Source organism: Ranitomeya variabilis, chromosome 4 (assembly GCF_051348905.1).
Source record: "Ranitomeya variabilis isolate aRanVar5 chromosome 4, aRanVar5.hap1, whole genome shotgun sequence".
NCBI lineage: Eukaryota > Metazoa > Chordata > Amphibia > Anura > Dendrobatidae > Ranitomeya > Ranitomeya variabilis.
Window position 1 is genome coordinate 432,057,574 of NC_135235.1, and position 21,197 is coordinate 432,078,770.

A 21,197-nucleotide genomic window follows, 5' to 3' on the forward strand; every position below is an offset into this window, starting at 1 on the left:
GGAGACCTCAAACTATTCTAGGAAAATCTGTACTCCAGGAGGCAAATAGCGCTTCGTCCCTCCTGAGTCTCACCATGTGACTAAGCAGTACTATACAGCCGCGTATGGGGTATTTCTACATTCAGCAGAAATCGTGGGACAAATTTTGGTGCTATTTTTACCCATTTCCCAGTATGAAAATGTAAAATTTGGGGCTAACACACAATCTTGGTGGTAAAAATGTAAATTAATTTTCTTCACTGCCCAATGGTATAAAATTCTGTGACACACCTGGTGTCAATATGATCACTGCACCCCAAGATGAATTCTTTGAGATGTGTAGAATTTAGACGATTTTGGCACCATGGGTGTTTTCCAGAAACAATTAGCAATGATTGTTGCCAAGTGAAAATTGCAAAAGGCCGTTGTAGTCACCAGTACGTTGTAGTGACCAGTACATTGTAGTGACCTGATCCCTCTTGCTCCTCCTTCCCTCTTCATAGACTTCTATGGACTGTTAAGTTTATCTTGATCTCCTGATGTGAGGACATATGCAATAGCTTATCTTTCTGTAGTTCAAAGAGCTTGATCAGATTTAAAAGTTGGGGAGAAGATCACAACTGGCTGACAAATTGGTTATTTTGGGTAAGATGTAATACAGAATTTATCATTGCTTACATGAAAACTTCATTATTTCATTATAATATCCAGTATTAAGATACTTGCTGTATTTCACCATGGATGCTGATCTCACCTAAGGCTTAGTGAACTCCTGATATGAGCTATAACCCCTTTATGACATGTATGACGCAAGCCGGAAGCACATGTATACTCAGCAGGTGATGTCTATGTGTTACAGCCAGACCCTCCCCCTCACAACCACTGGTGGAGCTTGCCATTGTTAGCTTGTTCCTGTTGTGAGAAAAAATGTCTGTTCCCTTCTTGATTTCCTATTCTTTTGTATGTTTAGCACACTTAAATGTTTCAGATCACTAAGCAAATTTAAATATTAAACACCTACAAATAGAATAAGGCTTCACACAAGAGCAAATAACGATCAAAAAATATGTTTATTTTCAAAGCATGATAAAACAAGACCAAAAAGGTCATAAAAAGTCATAAATTTTACTCAGCCATTCTGTGAACATGTCTAGTATAATAGAAATACAAACAGTCATTACCAGAAGAGGTAAAGGGAGTCCAGGCGTCCACCACACCCGATGCACGTTTCGCAATGAAATACCTCTTCTGGTAGTGAATATTTGTATTTCTTTTATACTAGACATTGTTCACAGAATGGCTGAGTAAAATCTGCCAGATCCTCCATTGGTCTTATATTTGATTACCCTTTTCAAAATTGTGTGTGCCTTTATAATGTTATTATGTACACTCAGGCTTACTTTATGGGTATGTCCCACTATGTAGGATATGTTGTCTGCTATAATGTGCAGCATAGTACTGGTTTATACTGAGTAAAATGTGCCACTCTTGATTTGTTACATGTTATTCAGCATGCATTACCTGATATATACACATGTATTTGGATTGTTTGTCTTTATTTTTCCAGGTTTGTCCACCTGTTTTTCTGTGTTTATGTGAGTCTCACCTGTAATTTATACTGACTTTTTATGACCTTTTTGGTCTTGTTTTATCATGCTTTAAAAATAAATATATTTTGTATCGTTATTTGCTCTTGTGTGGAGCCTTATTCTATTTGTAGGTGTTTATCTATTTATATCTCATGGCTACCATATAGGATATATATAGGTGTTTTGTGTTTTTTTGTTGCATTTAAATATTAGACAAATATAACACAATTAAATACAAAATGTTGTTTTCAAATGAATGTATTTATTATTAACGGAAAAAGAAGTCCAAACCTACAGTGCCTTGAGTGAAAATGTGATTGCCCTCCTCTCCCCTTAAAACATAAATTAACTGTGATTTACCACATCTTTGGGCAGCTGAGTTCAAATTAACTAGCCACACACAGGCCTGATTACGGCCACACCTGTTCTCAATCAAGAAATCACTTAAATAGGACCTGCCTGGCAAAGTGAGGGTAGACCAAAAGATCCTCAAAAGCTAAACTTCATGCCGCAATCCAAAGAAATTAGGGGGGAAAAAGAAATATTTGTTGCTGTGCTGCACCAGCTGGGGACATGGCACCCAAGGGTTTTGCCTCCCATGAACTCTAAACTTACAAGCGTGGTAAGCTCCAACCACCCCCTTTTTCTCTACGAGAAACAAAGTAGTTGAGATATATCAGTCTGGAAAAGGTTATAAAGCCATTTCTGAAGCTTTCGGTACTCCAGTAAACCACAGTGAGAGCCATTATCCACAAATGGTGAAAACATGGAAAAGTGGTGAACCTTCCCAGGAGTTGCCGGCCGACCTCAATTACCCCAAGAGCACAGCGACGACTCATCCAAGAGGTCACAAAAGACCCCCAACAACATCCAAAGAACTCCAGGCCTCACTAGCCACAGTTAAAGTCAATGTTCATGACTCCACCATAAGAACGAGACCGGGCAAAAATGACCTGCATGGCAGAGTTCTAAGACAAAAACCACTGCTGAGCAATAAGAACTTTATGATCCCCAAGACTTTTGTGAGAATACTCTGTGGACTGACGAGACAAAAGTTGAACTTTTTGAGAGGCGTATGTACCATTACTTCTGGCATAAAAGTAATACAGCATTTCAGAAAAGGAGCATCATAGCAACAGTAAAATATTGTGATGGTAGTGTGATGGTCTGGGGCTGTTTTGCTGCTTTAAGACCTGGAAGACTTGCTGTGGTAAATGGAACCATGAATGCCGCTGTCTACCAAAAAATCTTGATGGAGAATTCCAGCTTCTGCGGCAGGACAGTTATCCAAGCACACCAGCAAGTCCACCTCTGAATGACTTAAGAAAAACAAAAGTAAGACTTTGGAGTGGCCTAGTCAAAGTTATGACGTTAATCCGATTGAGATGCTGTGGAATGACCTTAAAAAAGGCGGTTCATGCTCGGAAACCCTCCAAAGTGGCTGAATTACAGCAATTCTGCAAAGATGAGTGGGTCAAAATTCCTTCAGAGTCTTGTAAAAGACTCATTACCAGTTATCGCAAATGATTGATTGCAGTTTTTGCTGGTAAGGGTGTCCCAACTAGTTATTAGGTTTAGGGGGAAATCACTTTTTCACACACGGCCCTGTAGGTTTGGATTTCTTTTTACCTTAATAATAAACACCTTCATTTAAAAACTACATGTTGTATTTACTTGTGTTCAAATCACCCCTTTCCCCCAATTAAAAGTAATGATAATAGTAAATAAAAAAACCCACACGAGGAGTCGCCGCTTTCATAAAAGTCTCATCTTTCAAAATATAAAAATACTGTATATACTCGAGTATAAGCCGACCCGAGTATAAGCCGACCCCCCTAATTTTGCCACAAAAAACTGGGAAAACTTATTGACTCGAGTATAAGCCTAGGGTGGAAAATGCAGCAGGTACCGGTGAATTTCAAAATTAAAAATAGATACTCCATACCGTTCATTATGGCCCCATAGATGCTCCACATAATGCTCTGCACCGTTGCCCCATAGATAGCTGTGCCATATATATATAATGCTCTGCACCATTGCCCCATAGCTGTGCCATATATATAGTGCTCTGCACCGTTGCCCCATAGCTGTGCCATATAGTGCTCTGCACCGTTGCCCCATAGCTGTGCCATATATATATATAATGCTCTGCACCATTGCCCCATACCTGTGCCATATAGTGCTCTGCACCATTGCCCCATAGCTGTGCCATATATGCTCTGCACCGTTGCCCCATAGCTGTGCCATATATATAATGCTCTGCACCGTTGCCCCATAGCTGTGCCATATATATAGTGCTCTGCACCGTTGCCCCATAGCTGTGCCATATATATAGTGCTCTGCACCATTGCCCCATAGCTGTGCCATATATGCTCTGCACCGTTGCCCCATAGCTGTGCCATATAGTGCTCTGCACCGTTGCCCCATAGCTGTGCCATATATGCTCTGCACCGTTGCCCCATAGCTGTGCCATATAGTGCTCTGCACCATTGCCCCATAGCTGTGCCATATAGTGCTCTGCACCGTTGCCCCATACCTGTGCCATATATATAATGCTCTGCACCGTTGCCCCATAGCTGTGCCATATATATAATGCTCTGCACCGTTGCCCCATAGCTGTGCCATATATATAATGCTCTGCACCGTTGCCCCATAGCTGTGCCATATATATAGTGCTCTGCACCGTTGCCCCATAGCTGTGCCATATATATAATGCTCTGCACCATTGCCCCATAGCTGTGCCATATAGTGCTCTGCACCGTTGCCCCATAGCTGTGCCATATAGTGCTCTGCACCGTTGCCCCATAGCTGTGCCATATATATAATGCTCTGCACCATTGCCCCATAGCTGTGCCATATAGTGCTCTGCACCGTTGCCCCATAGCTGTGCCATATAGTGCTCTGCACTGTTGCCCCATAGCTGTGCCATATAGTGCTCTGCACCGTTGCCCCATAGCTGTGCCATATAGTGCTCTGCACCGTTGCCCCATAGCTGTGCCATATATATAATGCTCTGCACCGTTGCCCCATAGCTGTGCCATATAGTGCTCTGCACCGTTGCCCCATAGCTGTGCCATATAGTGCTCTGCACCGTTGCCCCATAGCTGTGCCATATAGTGCTCTGCACCGTTGCCCCATAGCTGTGCCATATATATAATGCTCTGCACCATTGCCCCATAGCTGTGCCATATAGTGCTCTGCACCGTTGCCCCATAGCTGTGCCATATATATAATGCTCTGCACCATTGCTCCATAGCTGTGCCATATAGTGCTCTGCACCGTTGCCCCATAGCTGTGCCATATAGTGCTCTGCACCATTGCCCCATAGCTGTGCCATATAATGCTCTGCACCGTTGCCCCATAGATGCTCCACATAAAGCTGTGCTGCTGCTGCTGCTGCAATAAAAAAAACAAAAACACATACTCACCTCTCTTGCTTGCAGCTCCTCGGCGCCATCTTCCCGGTGTCTCTCCGCACTGACTGATCAGGCAGAGGGCGGCGCGCACACTATATGCGTCATTGCACCCTCTTACCTGAACAGTCAGAGCGGAGAGACGCCGGGAAGATGGCGCGACGCCCGGCGGGTGGAACGAGGGAAGGTAAATATGCGATACTTACCTGCTCCCGGTGTCCCGCTCCTTCCCCCGGACAGCTGGTCTTCGGTGCCGCAGCCTCTTCCTCTGTCAGCGGTCACCGTTACCGCTTCATTAGAGAAATGAATAGGCGGCTCCGCCCCTATGGGAGGTGGAGCAGCCTATTAATTTCTCTAATGAGCGGTCCCATGTGACTGCTCAGGGGAAGAGCTGCGGCAACCGGAGACCGTGGGACGGGCAGGGGGAGCGCCAGGAACGCCGGAACTAGGTGAGTATATGACAGTCCTCACCCGCCGACCCCACCACCGATCATGACTCGAGTATAAGCCGAGGGGGCACTTTCAGCCCAAAAATTTGGGCTGAAAATCTCGGCTTATACTCGAGTATATACGGTAATTAACCCGATCAGTAAACACTGTAAACAGAAATATTAGTTATTTCTTTTTGGTGACTGCCACAAAAAATTCTGTGACAAGTGATCAAAGTGTCATATCTATCCCAGATGGTATCAATGAAAAAAAACTTTGTCTCGCCCCTCAAAAGATAAGGTATCACACAGCTCCATCTACAGTAAAAATGAAAATGGTACGTGTCTCAGAAAATGGTGACAAAACCCCTCATATATTTTTTTTCTGCAAACTTGAGATTTTTTTTATTACACCACTAAAATAATAAATGGATATGTTTGAGATCAATGTAATCGTACTGATGAGCAGAATCATATTGTGAGATCACTGTTACCACAGAATGTACACATTAAAATCAATTCCCATAAAGCAATGTCAGAATTGTGTTTTTTTCACAATTTTTGCCCACTAGGAATTTTTATTCCCATTCAAAAGTAAAACTCGTCCTGCAAAAATATATGTTTATGTGGACATAAAATGTCTGTGTCTTAAAGGTTTTATCTACTAAAGAAAACTCCAGCTTAGGCCGGTTTCACAAGTCAGTGGCTCCGATACGTGTGGTGACCGTTTCCTCACGTACCGGAGACACTGACACACGTAGACACATTAAAATGAATGTGTCTCTGCAGATGTCAGCGTGTTTTTACAGACCGTGTGTCCGTGAGCAAAACACGGAGACATGTCAGTGTTTGTGGGAGCGCACGGATCACACGGAGCCATTAAAGTCAATGGGTCCGTGTAAATACGTACCACACACGGATGCCGTCTGTGTGCTGTCTGTGTTTTTTTAAAGTCATAGGGTTAAAATTGAAACAAATTGTTTCAAAACACGCACACGGGCAGCACACAGACGAGAAACAAGGACAGCACATGGATGGCCTACGTGCACACATGGACACGGAAAGCTCCGGGACCGTTTCTCTCCGGGACCGTTTCTTCACGTACTGGAAAATCTGGACGTGTTAGACTGGCCTTAAAGGTATTTAGTTAAAGAAAGATGAATTGCAAATTGTGTCATCCAACTAGAGGCTGTTGAAGCCATGTATGTTGTGACAATAATACATAATATTGTCATAGTTATATTGGTTGCTGCTCAGTTTACCCAGAAACTTACTTACAAGCAATGATTGGTGTTTTTTTTTCAACTCCTTCACTGAAAAAGATTTCCATTTCAAAGGGAATTTAGGATGAAATGCTAAAGTGTGTTCACAGGTCTCATTAAGTAGATCTGTACTATGGAATAACTGATCAGCCCATTTCCTTCCACCCTCCTCTTAGGTAAGACACAGTAAAGCCCTCGCGTATTAATTTTTATACTTTGCTTCTCCTAAAACCGTTGTTGCCAATAAACAATTCTGTGTGCCGATGTCATTTTTACTGTGTCCTGCTGCTCCAGATAAGGAATTGACATAAGGAGACAAGAATATTGTACAAAATCTGATTACAAGATGCCGATGTTTGAAGATAGGTGTGGGTTGAGGCTGGGGTATTGATTCTGGAAAAGAATTAATTTTGTTTGTGCACAATAAAGTCTCAATCCTTATAGCATCGGATGATTGTTTCAGGAGCTGCTAAATTCCTGCAAATTGTTAGTCAGATTCCTGTTACCAGAAGCTCATGCGAGGAAATTGTATGTAAGCAAAGAAACCAGAGTCACTGTTCTACAGCCAAATTGGTTCAGAGAAAACAGTTGAACGTAACAAATTTTGTGGTGCTGAAAATGAATGTGATGTTTGTAGAGACACGGGGGTCAGCGGGTGCCCTAGTCTACTAGCCGAAACTGTATGGACCAGGAATCATCCCACCAAACGCTGCTCTCCTTTCACTGTGGGTGTAATACTACTCAGACAATACAGGCGGAGGGTAAAGCAGTGTGGCAATGCTTTATTGAACCACACAAACAGACAAATAACACATAGAACAGCACCAGCAAAATACCGAAGATGGTTCAAATTACAGAGTCTCATTCTTCCGCTAACTTGCCGGAATAAGAGCAGACGTTACTTCAGAGCTTCAAGGGCAGACTACCGCACCTGTGGCATGCACACAGAGAGGAGGTAACAACAAGCTTAGGAAGATTACAGTCCAATGAGGAACAAGGCCTGTAGTCTGGAGGGTCACAACCTGGCTTCTCCGAACATCTCCATGGTGCCAGGTGACCGGTGGGTCCCATTCCTGGCTTTCACGAATGTATCAATGGGGCTCATGTGACTGGTAGGTCCAAATCCTGACTACCCCTCCATGGTTCAGTGATGGTCAATGGAGCAGATCTTTCAGCCAGGGCCATGGTCCTCTAAGCTGGCATCCTGTAGAATGACAAATCTGTGTCCCTCGTGACGTAGCCATGATGTTTTGGCTGCTGTCTTGTAAAGCATCTCTGGTTCTTTTAGATGTCTGGAGGTATCTCTGTGTCTGTTACAGAGGCGCATATATCCTCTTTTTATAGTTAAAGCAAACCTGTTACCAGGTTTGGCTGATGCAAGTTATGGCCACCACCTTTCAGGGCTGATACACAGCATTCAATAATGCTGTATATCTTCCCCCAACCCTACCTGGAAGAGAAGAAAAATAACTTTTATTATACTCACATGCGGGGCGGACCGGTCCGAGGGGTGTCGCTGGTCTTGGTCCGGCACCTCAAATCTTCTTACAATGCCGTCCTCCTGCTCTTGCATCCCTGCATCATCCACACAGTCTGCTCAGCATCGTGCTCCTGCACAAGTGTACTTATCTGCCCTGTTGAGAGCAGAGCAAAGTCCTGCAGTGTGCAGGCGCTGGGCCTCTCTGACCTTAAGGTGCCTGCACACTACAGCACTTTGCTCTGCCCTCAACAGGGCAGATAAGTATGCCTGCACAGGAGCGCGATGCTGAGCAGACTGTGTGGATGATGCAGGGGCATGTCATCCACACGAACCAAAAAGGAGGATGGCATCGCAAGAAGATGGGAGGTGCCGGACCAAGCAGAGCAATACCCCTCGGACCGGACCTCCCCGCAGGTGAGTACAATAAAAGACCTTTTTCTTGTCTTTCAGGTCAGGTTGGGGGCTTATATACAGCATTATAGAATTAGTATATCAGCCCTGAAAGGTGGTTGCCGCAGCTCGTATCGGCCTAACCTCGTGACAGGTTCCCTTTAACAACTGTCCTTCAAGCCAGCATCCAGAGGTAAAGAGGAAGAATGGTGATGAGATCAATTGGCATTATTTTATTATTTAATCTATTTGCATAGTTTTTCCTCCTCTGTTTTGCAAGTCAAAAAGCTAGCTGGCCTGAACAATGTGTAATCAACATATCAGCAAACAAGTCAATATTACAAGATTATATGAACAAACTCTGTGTTTTTTTTGACCAACAAGAAAGAAACACAAATTCAAAAGTTAAGATATAGATAACTGTCTATTCCTACTGGCTTACTGAAAATAGACATCTGTTTAATTAAGATAAAATGTTGTGTCATCACAATTCCTAAATTTGCTGATTAGCTTTAAATTTCAAGATCCATAGATTACATAGTTACAGCACCTTTCATGCAGGCTTATAGAAACATTGTGTTTTTATTATTTCATCATCATTATGACATTTTTAGTGATTAATCAAAAACACCAACTCTGCTCCAATGATTTAATCCTAATTACAGCTGCATCACTTACTTTTATAAGCCTCTTTGTGTAAGGTATACAGTTTCAGGAAAGGTTTTGCTACATATGCAGAGAAGTCACTTTTGTGTCACAAAGGCAAAACTTGACTACTATGATAAGGAAAACCTACAACCTGTATTTTTGCTGCAGAATAGAAGATCAGGACAAGAGTTGGGCATCACAGATATGCTTTAATAGATGTGCATCATATCTTACCCAATGGTTTCATGGGAAGAGGCAATCTATGCCTTTTGCATTCCCAATGATCTGAAGAGAGCCAACCAATCACACCACCAATTGCTATTTCTGCAAAGTTTCCTTTCCCATTAGGAAAGGAGTTTCAAGGAATAATTGGACTTTGCAGTATCCAACATTCCATCTGCAATACGCCCAGTATCACATATAGAAAACTGACAGTTCCAAAAGTACCAGAAACATCTTCAGTCGAGTCAAGTGTGGAAGAAGAGGACACTTTGTATCATAAAGCATCTTCCTCTCATGATTCAGACTTTCTGTCAGCAGCCTCAACTGAAGCACACCTTATAACACTAAGTGAACTGAACGATCTTGTTAGAGATGTGGATCTGCCCAAATGTAAGGCTGAGCTCTTAGGTTCAAAGCTACAACAGTGGAATCTCCTAGTGGGTGATGTTCGGATTTCTTTGTTCCGGAACCGTGGTTAAGATCCAATACTTTTACTAATTCTTAAAGGAGGGCGATCTTGTGGCATGCATCAACATCAACAGTTTAATGGAAGCTCTGAAGATAAGTCATAATCCACAGGAATTAAGGATCTTTATCAATTTGATCAAAACAAGCTTAAAAGCCGCCTTGCTGCATAATGGCAATGCGCCACCTTTAACGTGGCCGTACATGTTGACTGATACGTCAAAGAAGAAAGCATAAGAAGCAGTGAGATGATTTGAAATGTTGACAATGTTTTGCAAGTTTATTCCTTAAAGGGAACCTGTCAGCAGGATTGTGCTCATTACCCTACAGACACTGTCTGGTTGGCGCTGTCATACTGATTAAAGTGATACCTGGGTTGTCGAAATCTCTTGTGGTTGTTGTTTAACCTTTATTTGCAGTTTTCAGTTAATGAAATTTCGTGCTCTGGGGCGGTCTGTGGGGAGGTCTTTATGTGGTGCCTTGCTTACATATTCATCCTTCTGGGGTTATGACAGGTCCCTGCCCCCTATTTTACATTCATCAGGTTTACGGCGGCGCCTGCACTGTAGCATGATACGATCTACAATATTCATGTATTCATTTAATATTGTCATATAACTGTCATCTTGACATTCATTATTGTCAAGACTAGCAACAAATGCTAACAGATCCTCACTATACCATTGACAATAATAATTCAAAATATTAGGGACACGTTGCAGAGACCTTTAAGCACAGAGGCTTGCTGATGCCAACTATTGTTGGATGAAAGCAAAATCCAATCCAAACTAAATGTGGATGTTAACAACTATTTTTTTCAGTAAAAACCAGCGAACTGTAACAAAAGTATGACAAGAACCTTTTAATTGAAAAAAATATATAGTAAGATGGCTGACGAACACGTAGTGGATTGGAGATATGTAGTGGATGTTCTCTGTGATATAAACCTGGTGTAATGCTCTAATACAAATAGTACTAAGAGGGGTTAATCAGCAATGATAGGGCTAGGTTTTATTGTGAGCAGCTGAAGCACGTATGTATACCTCCTGGATTGTGTGTCTTTGCTAAAGGACTAAGAGGATGGACTCTAACCCAAGTTGGAAAACCAGCACTATTGTATGGACTTTTTGCTTTATGTTTCACTTTGTGCTGGACAAGGGCTGTATTTAAGTTTTCCTGTAATGTGGTTTATGAGTTCTGAAAAAAACCACCCGGACTTTTAAGTAGAAATGGTTCCTGTGATAGCTCATATCATTCACAATTGAGTAGCATTGTTACAACATATAAAGGCACAACTCGTTAGACTTGTATTTTCTGTTTCACTGTCTTCTTAAGCTTAGCCAGTTCATGAACAGCCATTTTTTCTCCCCTTCCTGACCAGGCACACCTTCAAGTTTTATAGTATATGCTCTTATAACTACTCTAAAACATAATTTCTCTTTCAGATATAAAAATAATTTTTGCCTCTTTTTATACAATACATGGGACTTAATTTTCATGTCATTTTTATTTTTTTTGCTGATATTGGTGGAAAATATCATTTTTTAAATGTCTTATTTTTTTCTAATAACCCCAAAGGACCTCTAAAAACATTTCAATTTGTGTTCCGCTTCACAAATGAAGTTATTTTTATATAGTGTATATTTTTTGACAGGGCCAAGGCATGGACAGCGGGATGTTTATAATCAGTGGGCAGTTCAGGAGTAGTTAAAAAAACAAGTAGGCTTCCCTACTGTATCAGTTTATGGAGCATGATTAAAGAAGCACTCTGATCAAACTTTTTATCCTCTTAATATATTATCTATATATATAACAGGCATCGTGATTACTCGCTAATCCCACCCCCTGCACAGTAGCTCCGCCCCCCACCACATCACCACACATAAAGCCCACCCCCTCCCCATTACCACACACAATCCCGCTCCCACCACATTACCACACACAATCCCGCTCACCACATCACCACACATAATACCGCCCCCCACCACATCACCACACATAATACCGCCCCCCACCACATCACCACACATAATCCCACCCCCCACCACATTACCACACATAATCCCGTACCCCACCACATTACCACACATAATCCCACCCCCCACCACATTACCACACATAATCCCGCCCCCACCACATTACCACAGATAATCCCGCCTCCCACCACATTACCACACATAATCCTGCCCCCCACCACATTACCACACATAATCCCCCCACATTACCACACATAATCTCGCCCCCCCACATTACCACACGAGGCTCCGTCCCCACACATTACACGAGCCTCCGTCCCCACCCATTACCACACGAAGCTCCATCCTCACACATTACCACATGAGGCTCCGTCCCCACACATTACCACACGAGGCTCCATCCTCACACATTAACAAACGAAGCTCCATCCTCACACATTACCACATGAGGCTCCGTCCCCACACATTACCACATGAGGCTCCGTCCTCACACATTACCACATGAGGCTCCGTCCCCACACATTACCACACGAGGCTCTGTCCTCACACATTACCACATGAGGCTCCGTCCCCACACATTACCACACGTTAATTTACCACCTGCGTAAGTGCTATTAAATGTTGTCATTATTTTCTTTAGTTTAATCACCAGCAGCGTTAATTAGATAGCAATGAGCGTGCCGAGCGTTAGCTGGCTGGAAACACCTAGTTATTATTATATATACTGTAGCACTGTATGCTTACAATTGCTCATTTTGCCTTTCTACCCAGTTAATTTTTATTTTTTTCCATTAGGTCTATGACATCACGTGATTAAAAACTGACTAGCTGAATCATTAGAAACTCTATGTAGAAACAGGAAGCAAATGTCACTGTTTGAGTCATGAGTCACTGCAAAAGTCACTGGCAGCAGGAGGAAGGAGCAACTGAGTCAGGAGTTGAAGAAGGGAATCATAAATGCAGGGACAAGAGACTTAGAGCAGACAAAAGAGAAGAATTAGCTGGGTAGAAGAAAATGAACATACACAGTACTATATAATAAGAAGATTTGCAATATATTAAGAGGATACAAACTTTCATGGGCGGAATGCTTCTTTAACCCCCGGGCCATTTTCCATTTTTGCGTTTTCGTTTTTTTGCTCCCCTTCTTCCCAGAGCCATAACTTTTTTATTTTTTGGTCAAAATGGCCATATGAGGGTTTGTTTTTTTTGTGGGACAAGTTGTGCTTTTGAACTACACCATTGGTTTTAACATATCGTGTACTGGAAAATGGGAAAAACATTCCAAGTGCGGTGAAATTACAGAAAAAAGTGCAATTCCACAGTTGTTATTTTGTACCATGTTCACTAAATGCTAAAACGGACATGCCATTATGATTCTCCAGGTCATTACAATTTCATATGTCAAAATAAAGTCTAGCACTCAACTTAAGTATCCAATGGTGCATTTATTTGTAGCATTTCATAGACACCAAACATGTCTAGGCTCTTTTTTATTTAAGTGGTGAAAAAAATCAAAAGTTTGGTTGAAAAAAAAGGTGCCATTTTTTGTGATTTGGGGCTGGGTAGGACTTATTTTTTGATAGCCAAGCTGACGTGTTTATTCATGCAATTTTGATGTAGATAGGTGTTTTTATCGCCTGTTAGGCTACGTTCACATTTGCGGTGTGCGCCGCAGCGTCGTCGCCGCAACGCACAACACAACACAACAAAAACGCAGTACAAACGCATGGTTTTTCAACGCATGCGTTCAACGCATGCGTCGAAAAACGCAGCGTTTTTTGGAAACGCAGTTGCGTTTTGTCTAAAAAAAACGCTGCGTTTTTCGACGCATGCGTTTTCCTACAGTGAGTCGTTCTTCATCACCCCAAAAAAAAAAAAAGTGTCTACACACTAGATAAGGACCACCAATGGCTAGAAGAGGGTTGGTGTAATGTTGTGTATATATACCCTGGCAGAGATGAATTCCTCCCATTTTGCTGGTATTCATGATGGAGCGTCCCATGGACAGTATCTACATGGATATGGAGATGGAATTTGCCTTGGCTAATGCCTATGCTGTCGCCTGTTTTCATCAAAGGGAAAAACGGAGATGGAGTCGTCGCCGCTTTTGGATACACCCTATCGTGGAAGTCCGGGAGAGCCGTGGAGCATACCATTGCTTGTTTGGCAAACTGAATGACAACCTGGAGAAATATTTTGAATATACCAGGATGTCTCAGGACAGCTTCCGCTATCTTCTGCGTCGGGTGGAAGGATCCATTAGCAGGCAGGACACGCAGCTCCGGAGAGCTATTTCCGCAGAGGAACGGCTGCTGGTGACTCTACGGTACGTAGCTGTTTGAATGACTGTGATATGTTCTTCCCTTTGTGTTTTTTATTTTTTTATTTTTTGGGGGTTTGGTATGGTCAATGTACTTTTATAAATTGCAATTTACTTTAATGTAATTTCTTTATCTTCTTGGCAGTTTCCTGGCTACCGGAGAGACCTTGAGATCACTTCACTTTCAATTCCGGATTGGAGTCTCCACTCTTTCCGGAATTATTGCTGAGACATGCCGCGCTTTGTGGGATAATCTCCGGGAGGAATTTTTACCCGTCCCTACAATTGAAATCTGGGAGGCCAACGCACAGAAATTTGAGCAAGTGTGTTCTTTTCCAAACTGTATTGGTGCAGTGGATGGAAAGCACATTCGGATTACCAAGCCTGCGAAAAGTGGATCCCTTTTCTACAATTACAAAAAATACTGTTCCACTGTGCTCATCGCAATTGCCGTTGCGGACTGCCGTTTTCTCGCAGTGGACATTGGTGCGTTTGGCCGTGCAAATGACTCACGCACATTTAAAGAGTCGGATATGGGCCAAAAATTATATGGCAACAATTTTAATTTTCCACAGCCACGACCTCTTCCCCACACCGAAGGCCCTGCGATGCCATTTGTTGTGGTTGGGGATGAGGCATTCCAAATGTCTGCCAACCTATTGAAACCCTACTCCAGTCGGGGCTTGGACCATACAAAAAGGGTTTTCAATTACAGACTGTCCAGGGCCAGAAGGACTGTGGAGTGCGCCTTTGGCATCCTTGTCTCCAAATGGCGTATGTTAGGATCCGCCATTAATCTTAAAATTGAAACAGTGGATGAGGTGTGAAGGCTTGTGTGGTTCTCCACAATTACATTATGGCCAAAGAGAGACTGAATGTGGAACTCGATGAACCCATAGCCAACCCATTGCCCGATTACCATGATCATCCTCTGAGGACAAGTGTGGAAATTGCGCAGATGAGGGATCGTTTTGCGGCCTATTTTGTGTCAGATGTTGGCCGTGTGTCATGGCAAGATCAAATAGTGTAGTAATAATGTTACTGTTGGACTGTATTCTGGTTTTAACTACACCAATAAATACCTCTGCTGTGACTGTGCTAAAAATGTAATATAATAATAAACTAATTCTCCAGTAAATGTGCAATAAATGTAATCCATTTAGGTTGGTTTGGTTATGTCAAATTTGGCATCTACCTATAGTTCACAAATGTAATGTGCCTTATCTAAAAAACTTGGAACCCTTTGTTTTTAAAATGTTGTTGTTTAATAAAAATTTTTTCTAAGTTTTCTACCCTGCTTCAAAGAACAAATTTATACCATACCATGACAGCAAAAGCAACGATACCAGCGATGTTTTACAATGGTAACCTGGGTAAATATCGGGTTACTAAGCGTAGGGCGGCGCTTAGTAACCTGATATTTACCCTGGTTACCAGTGTTAAATGTAAAAAAAAAAAACAGTACATATACTCATCTTCGCGTCCCCCGGCGTCCACTTCCTGCACTGACTGAGCGCCGGCCGTAAAGTGAATGCACAGCACAGCGGTGATGTGACCGCTCTGCTGTTAGGGCCGTCACTCAGTCAGTGCAGGGAAGCTGACGCCGGGGGACGCGATTGTGAGTATATGTACTGGGTTTTTTTTTTACATTTAACACTGGTAACCAGGGTAAACATCGGAAGCGCGGCCCTGCGCTTAGCAACCCAATGTTTACCCTGGTTACCCGGGGACCTCGGCGTCGCTGGAGAGCTGTCACACAGACAGCTCTCCAGCGACCAAATAGCGATGCTGCAGTGATCTGCATCATTGTCTGTTTCGCTGCAGCATTGTTAAGTGTGAAGGTACCTTTACGGTATGTGTCCACGTTCAGGATTGCATCCGGATTTTGTCACGATTTTTCATCAGTATTTGTAAGCAAAAACCAGGAGTGGAACAATTAGAGGAAAAGTAGAATAGAAACATATGCTCCACTTCTGTATTTATCACCCACTCCTGGTTTTGGCTTACAAATACTGATGTAAAATCCTGACCAAATCCTGATGCAATACTGAGCGTGGACACATACCCTTAGTGTTTGAAAACACCTCATACACTTTAGTGTTTGTAAACACCTCATACAGCAATGAGAGACACCCAAAAAAAGGCAAAATAAAAATTCTAAAAATACTGTCTGACATTGCATATATGAGGTGTTTGAAGCACAAAATGTGTAGACGGCGCACGGCGTGAATTGCCGAGAAGTATACTGGAAAATAAGAACAAATATTGTTGTTTTAAAACGAAAAATTTTTATTGGGGGGAAACAGAAAAAAAAAGGGGAAAGAAACTTAGGGGGTATCAACCTCCGCTACCAGCGGTGAATGGTATGTCTCTGGTGGTTGGGAACGGGGAGAGGAAGAGGATGCTGAGCCAGAGTCCAGTAGGCTAGATGGGAGGTCCAAACCCTCCGCAGGGTATACTGAGGAAACCGCCACATCTGTAGGGGAGGGAGGAGGCAACACAAGCCTTTGCCAGCTTCTTGGTTGGCTCTGGCTGCTGCGGCTAGAGCCCCGGCGCGTACGTGGTGTCTGTATTGGAGCAGCCAGAGCCTCAGTGTGTATCCTCTTCCTTTTTTTCCTTTTTTTCTCTCCCGCGGCAGCTCCCCCAGAATGACGGCTACGGGAGGATGAGGGCCTGGCAGGAGCAGGAGTCGGCGGCACAATGCTATGGTGCCTGTGGTGGCGTCGCTCGGCACATGGACCTCGGTGGGGTGGCTGGAGTGGCTCTGCAGCAGGAGTCGGAGTCATGCTAGCCAGCGACGGCACTACGGGCATTGTCGCTGACTGCATGACCCGAGCCTGCTGCAGAGCCCTCACGTAGGCAGTGTTGCAGGCCTGCATCACCGAAATCTGGAGTTCCGGTGTAAGGTGTTCCACCATGCCCTTAGCAATGGTACTAAAAAAATGTTTGGCCGGACTCGAGAGCTCGGATTCCATAGTTTCAAGGCGCCGGTCGATATTGGACAGACGAGTGTCCATTTTATCGGTCAACGCCTTGAAACAGTTCTGGAAAACCGTGCTCAAATGCAAAAATTCGGGCATGGCTGGCCTGTCCGAGGCCCGCTGGCGCTGTCGGGAATTCCCGAACGAAGGTGCGCCAGAGGCCTCGGGCAGGGGAACACCTGATGGACCGGCTGCCGGTTCTCCAGATGGTGGTGCAAGCCTGCTGTCGCTGTGGGAGGGCTGTGACGGGTCAGATGGCGATTCATGAAGGTCCGCTCCTGCGGGGCGAGCTCGCTCGAGGGTGCTGCTGTGTGTCCTGTGAAAAGATAAGGGAAAAATTAGTCTTCAATTAATAAACTATCACATACGCCAACTCCTGTAATAAAATTAACATTACATGACACAACAATACATTACAATCCCCTGTCTCTCAGTCTGTGTGGCCTATAATAAATTGCTGATTGTTATCGCCAGCTGACCTTTATGGCTGACGATAACAATCATGGACATACCTACGGCAGAAAATGACTGTTCATTCCCACTGCCAAAGCCTTTTTACCGCATACCTCTGTCATCGTTAAAAAAAATTTTTGTCTAAAAATCTTTCTTGACGCTGCCTATGCCGCAAAAATAGTATAAAATTTAGTCAAGATAAAAATTTAAAAAAAAAATAAATACACAGTGACTTTGCTGATCTGATCGCAGGAACGGCCATGACGTTAGGATCATGTGATCGAGACGTCATCATTATTCCTGCGATCAGAACTACCCTGACTCAGAACGTAACCTGTCATGGACTACAAGGACTCACGCTTAACCATAAAAATTACTAATGGGCTATATACCATTCCACTAGGGAAAAAGTTACGTGGATGGCCAATATGCTACGCTGACTACATGGATGGCCAATACACTATGTGCCTGGGAAATATACTATGTGGATAAGTGGCTAGAACGTGTACTATGTGGCTGCGATATAGTGGCCTGGCAATATACTATGTGGATGCACAATGTACGTGGCTGGGCAATGCACTATGTGGCTGTGCAATATGCTATGTGTCTGGGCAATGTACAATGTGGCTGTGCAATATGGTATGTGGACAAAATACTTACTGTCGGCGGCCAAGGATCGGTCTTAGGAACTGTAATGCCCTGTTATATTTGTAGGGCACAGACTTGGCCGCAGCAGCACCACTGCGAGCTTGCTCCTCCTCAGCACGGATCCCCTTATTGAAACGGTCCTTCATGGATCGCCATCTGGTCCTCAACTTTTTAACTGTGAATGCAAAGAAAAAAAAAGGTTACATATTTAGCATTTTAAAAGGATAAAACAACCGTGTGCGATGCAAAGTTTAGGCGTTGATCGCATCACACACGGTTGTGTTTATCCTGGCAAGATGGGTCATAGCAGCGTATCAGCAGGGCATATCAGCAATACTCACCAAAGTTGCTTTTGTCACTGCTTGAAGCGCTGTCAAAGCCATCCCACAGCGACTTTGCCACCTCTACCCACAAACGCCTCAACACCACCTGGTCCATGTGCCGGGGGTCACGGCTGTCCCACAACGGGCCACGCTCCTGGATGCTGGAGATCAGGAGGTCCACATCAATTCCGGTATCTCCTTAGTCCCGTTGTGAAACCTAGAAAAATTAGAAAACATTAAGGTTACAAATATGCAAATATTAACAACCACCAGCACCTGTCATGATATGTACCTTTGCCCTATCCTGTCTTTGCCATTTGATGTATGTATACTGCTGGTTTCTACACCTGTATTTTATAATGTTTTTGTGCAGGGAGTTCAACTTTATGTTACCTTCCCCCAATACTTGCTGCCCTTAAAAGCTATAATGTAATTAAGCTTTGTTAACATCCCTAGTGAAAGCAGGATGCTCCTCAAATGTAATGTTCCTCAAAGCAGGATGCTAGTCAATAAAAAAAATACTCACTCGCCGGCCTGACGCCACACCTTGGCCCCGAGCTCTCTGCTCCCGCTGACTGCCTTCCCCCTCACTTGAAGAAGCCTGTAAAAATTGTTTACAAAAATTATTGTCAATGCTACAAATGGCAGCGAATAGTAAGCAACTGGACATAATTACTCACCGCACTCCCCCGCGCCCATTGGCTAGATGCTGCAGAAGAACTTGGCATTCTTGAAAAATTGTTCTGCAAAGAAAAAATGAGCAAAAAATCACATCCAATGCTAACAATGGCACATATAATAAAATAGGCCAAAAAAAAAATTTACAACCACAATTGACTGTTGAATGAAAGGACAATGCAAACTCAACAAGCGACACCACAACGCCATACATTGCAAGAGAATACAATAGAAGATACAACACAAGAATAGACGCAAACAAAATTAAGCAAAAATAGACACCTATGTCCAAATTTTTTAAAATAAAAACTTTACAAAAAAACCTTTATTTATACAGGAAAAAAAGGCACAATGAAATAGCAAACTAATGAACGCCATACTTTACAATTACATCAAGACATGATCCAAAACAACACCATCTGGTGACATATAACCACACAAATACACCATAAAAAGGCGATAATAATACCATTCTAGATAAGATAAACCATCAGAGATAAAAAAAATCCAAAAAAAAAAAAAAAATTGAAAATAGAATGGCATATAGCCGCACGGAATTACAAATGAAACATCATAAATGTAGCCCCCCCACCAGCAAGAAAAGACACTCAAGGAAAGAAAAAAAAATGCCAACAGCATAATAAAACACAGCAAGACATGAGCCAAGAAAACGCCATACGGTTACCCCCAACAATAGAAACAAGAAAAAGACATGCACCAGAAATTTAGCAAGAAAAAATCAGCCAAAAAAAAGACATTGAACAACCGCATGACACCAGAACAACCCAAAATCCATTAAAACCAATCCAAAACCAAGCAAGGCCGAAGACAATAAACGCCAGCATAAAGTACATCAGAACCAGATTTACAAAACACAATATTTCAGTAACCCACAGTGCCATAACCGTACAATAGCACAGACCAAACATTGCACAAATTTAATCAAAATCAAGAAATAAAACACAGAATAAAAAAATATGCAAAGAGAAATATATACTTACAGGTTTGGAAAGCAGATTGCTCCTCTCTGTGTCTTGTCTGGATAGCCTTGTGAAAGACAATGGCAACCCCCCTTTTTTTTTTTATATACATATAGTGTTTTTTTAGTGTCTAGACAACGTCTAGACAATGTTTTGCATTTTTTATTGGACAACGCATGCGTCGTACAACGCACCACGACGAAAGTACTTGCGTCGTCTGCGTTGTCAATACAAGTCAATGGGGAATAAGGCGCATCGACGACGCAAACACGATGCAAACACGACGCATGCGTTTTTTAAAACGTCGGCGCCGCCCGAAAAATGCAACATGTTGCGTTTGCCGCGCCCTGAGAGATGCGCCCTAACGCCGCATGCGGCGTACAACGCAACACAACGCATGACAATGCATGTACATGCGGCCCCATGCGGCGCCAATGTTAAAGATAGGGCCGCACGACGCATGCGTTTTCATGCGGCGACGACGCTGCGGCGCACACCGCAAATGTGAACGTAGCCTTATTGCAATGTAGCAGCAACCAAAAAAATGTAATTCTGCCATTTTGATTTTTTTTTTCTCGTTACGCCATTTACCGATTGGGTTAATTCTTTTTTTATAATGATAGATCGGGCGATTCTGAATGCAGCGATACCAAATATGTGTGTGTTTGATTTTTTTTTATTATTTTGAAAGGGGGTGATATGAACTTTTATATTTTTAAAATTTTTTATATTTTTAAAAACTTTTTAACTTTTTTCATGCTTCAATAGTCTCAATGGGAGACTAGAAGCAACAGTTGTCTGATCGGCTCTGCTACATACAGGCAATGATCACATCGCCTGTATGTAGCAGAATTGCTCACTTGCTATGAGCGCCGACCACCGAGCGGCGCTCATAGTAATCTGGCAACGCCAACCATAGAGGTCTGCTGGAGACCTCTGGTTGTCATTCCGACCCATCA

The 21,197-nt window shown here is 43.0% G+C and overlaps 2 protein-coding genes across 2 annotated transcripts in view; one reads left to right on the plus strand and one right to left on the minus strand.

The window, feature by feature from the left end:
- Positions 1 to 21,197, plus strand: part of PCTP (phosphatidylcholine transfer protein) — an 82,453-nt gene that overhangs the window by 55,053 nt on the left and 6,203 nt on the right. The gene's annotated exons all lie outside the window — the stretch shown is intronic.
- On the minus strand, positions 11,009 to 18,791 carry LOC143767006 (uncharacterized). Its single transcript, XM_077255024.1, has 4 exons — positions 18,599 to 18,791; positions 18,270 to 18,432; positions 16,736 to 17,472; positions 11,009 to 11,073 (listed from the first exon to the last, which is right to left on the minus strand). The coding sequence occupies exons 1-4, from the start codon at positions 18,693 to 18,695 to the stop codon at positions 11,009 to 11,011; spliced, it is 1,062 nt and encodes a 353-aa protein (XP_077111139.1). The 5' UTR covers positions 18,696 to 18,791.

Bases quoted from the DNA above. Each gene is read 5' to 3' on its own strand.
- LOC143767006 (XM_077255024.1), bottom strand. From the start codon at position 18,695: ATGGACCAGGTGGTGTTGAGGCGTTTGTGGGTAGAGGTGGCAAAGTCG. The intron at 18,433-18,598 runs GTGAGTATTGCT...TTGCATTCACAG, and splicing joins CAGTGACAAAAGCAACTTTG to TTAAAAAGTTGAGGACCAGA. The intron at 17,473-18,269 runs GTAAGTATTTTG...ATCTTTTCACAG, and splicing joins CCGATCCTTGGCCGCCGACA to GACACACAGCAGCACCCTCG.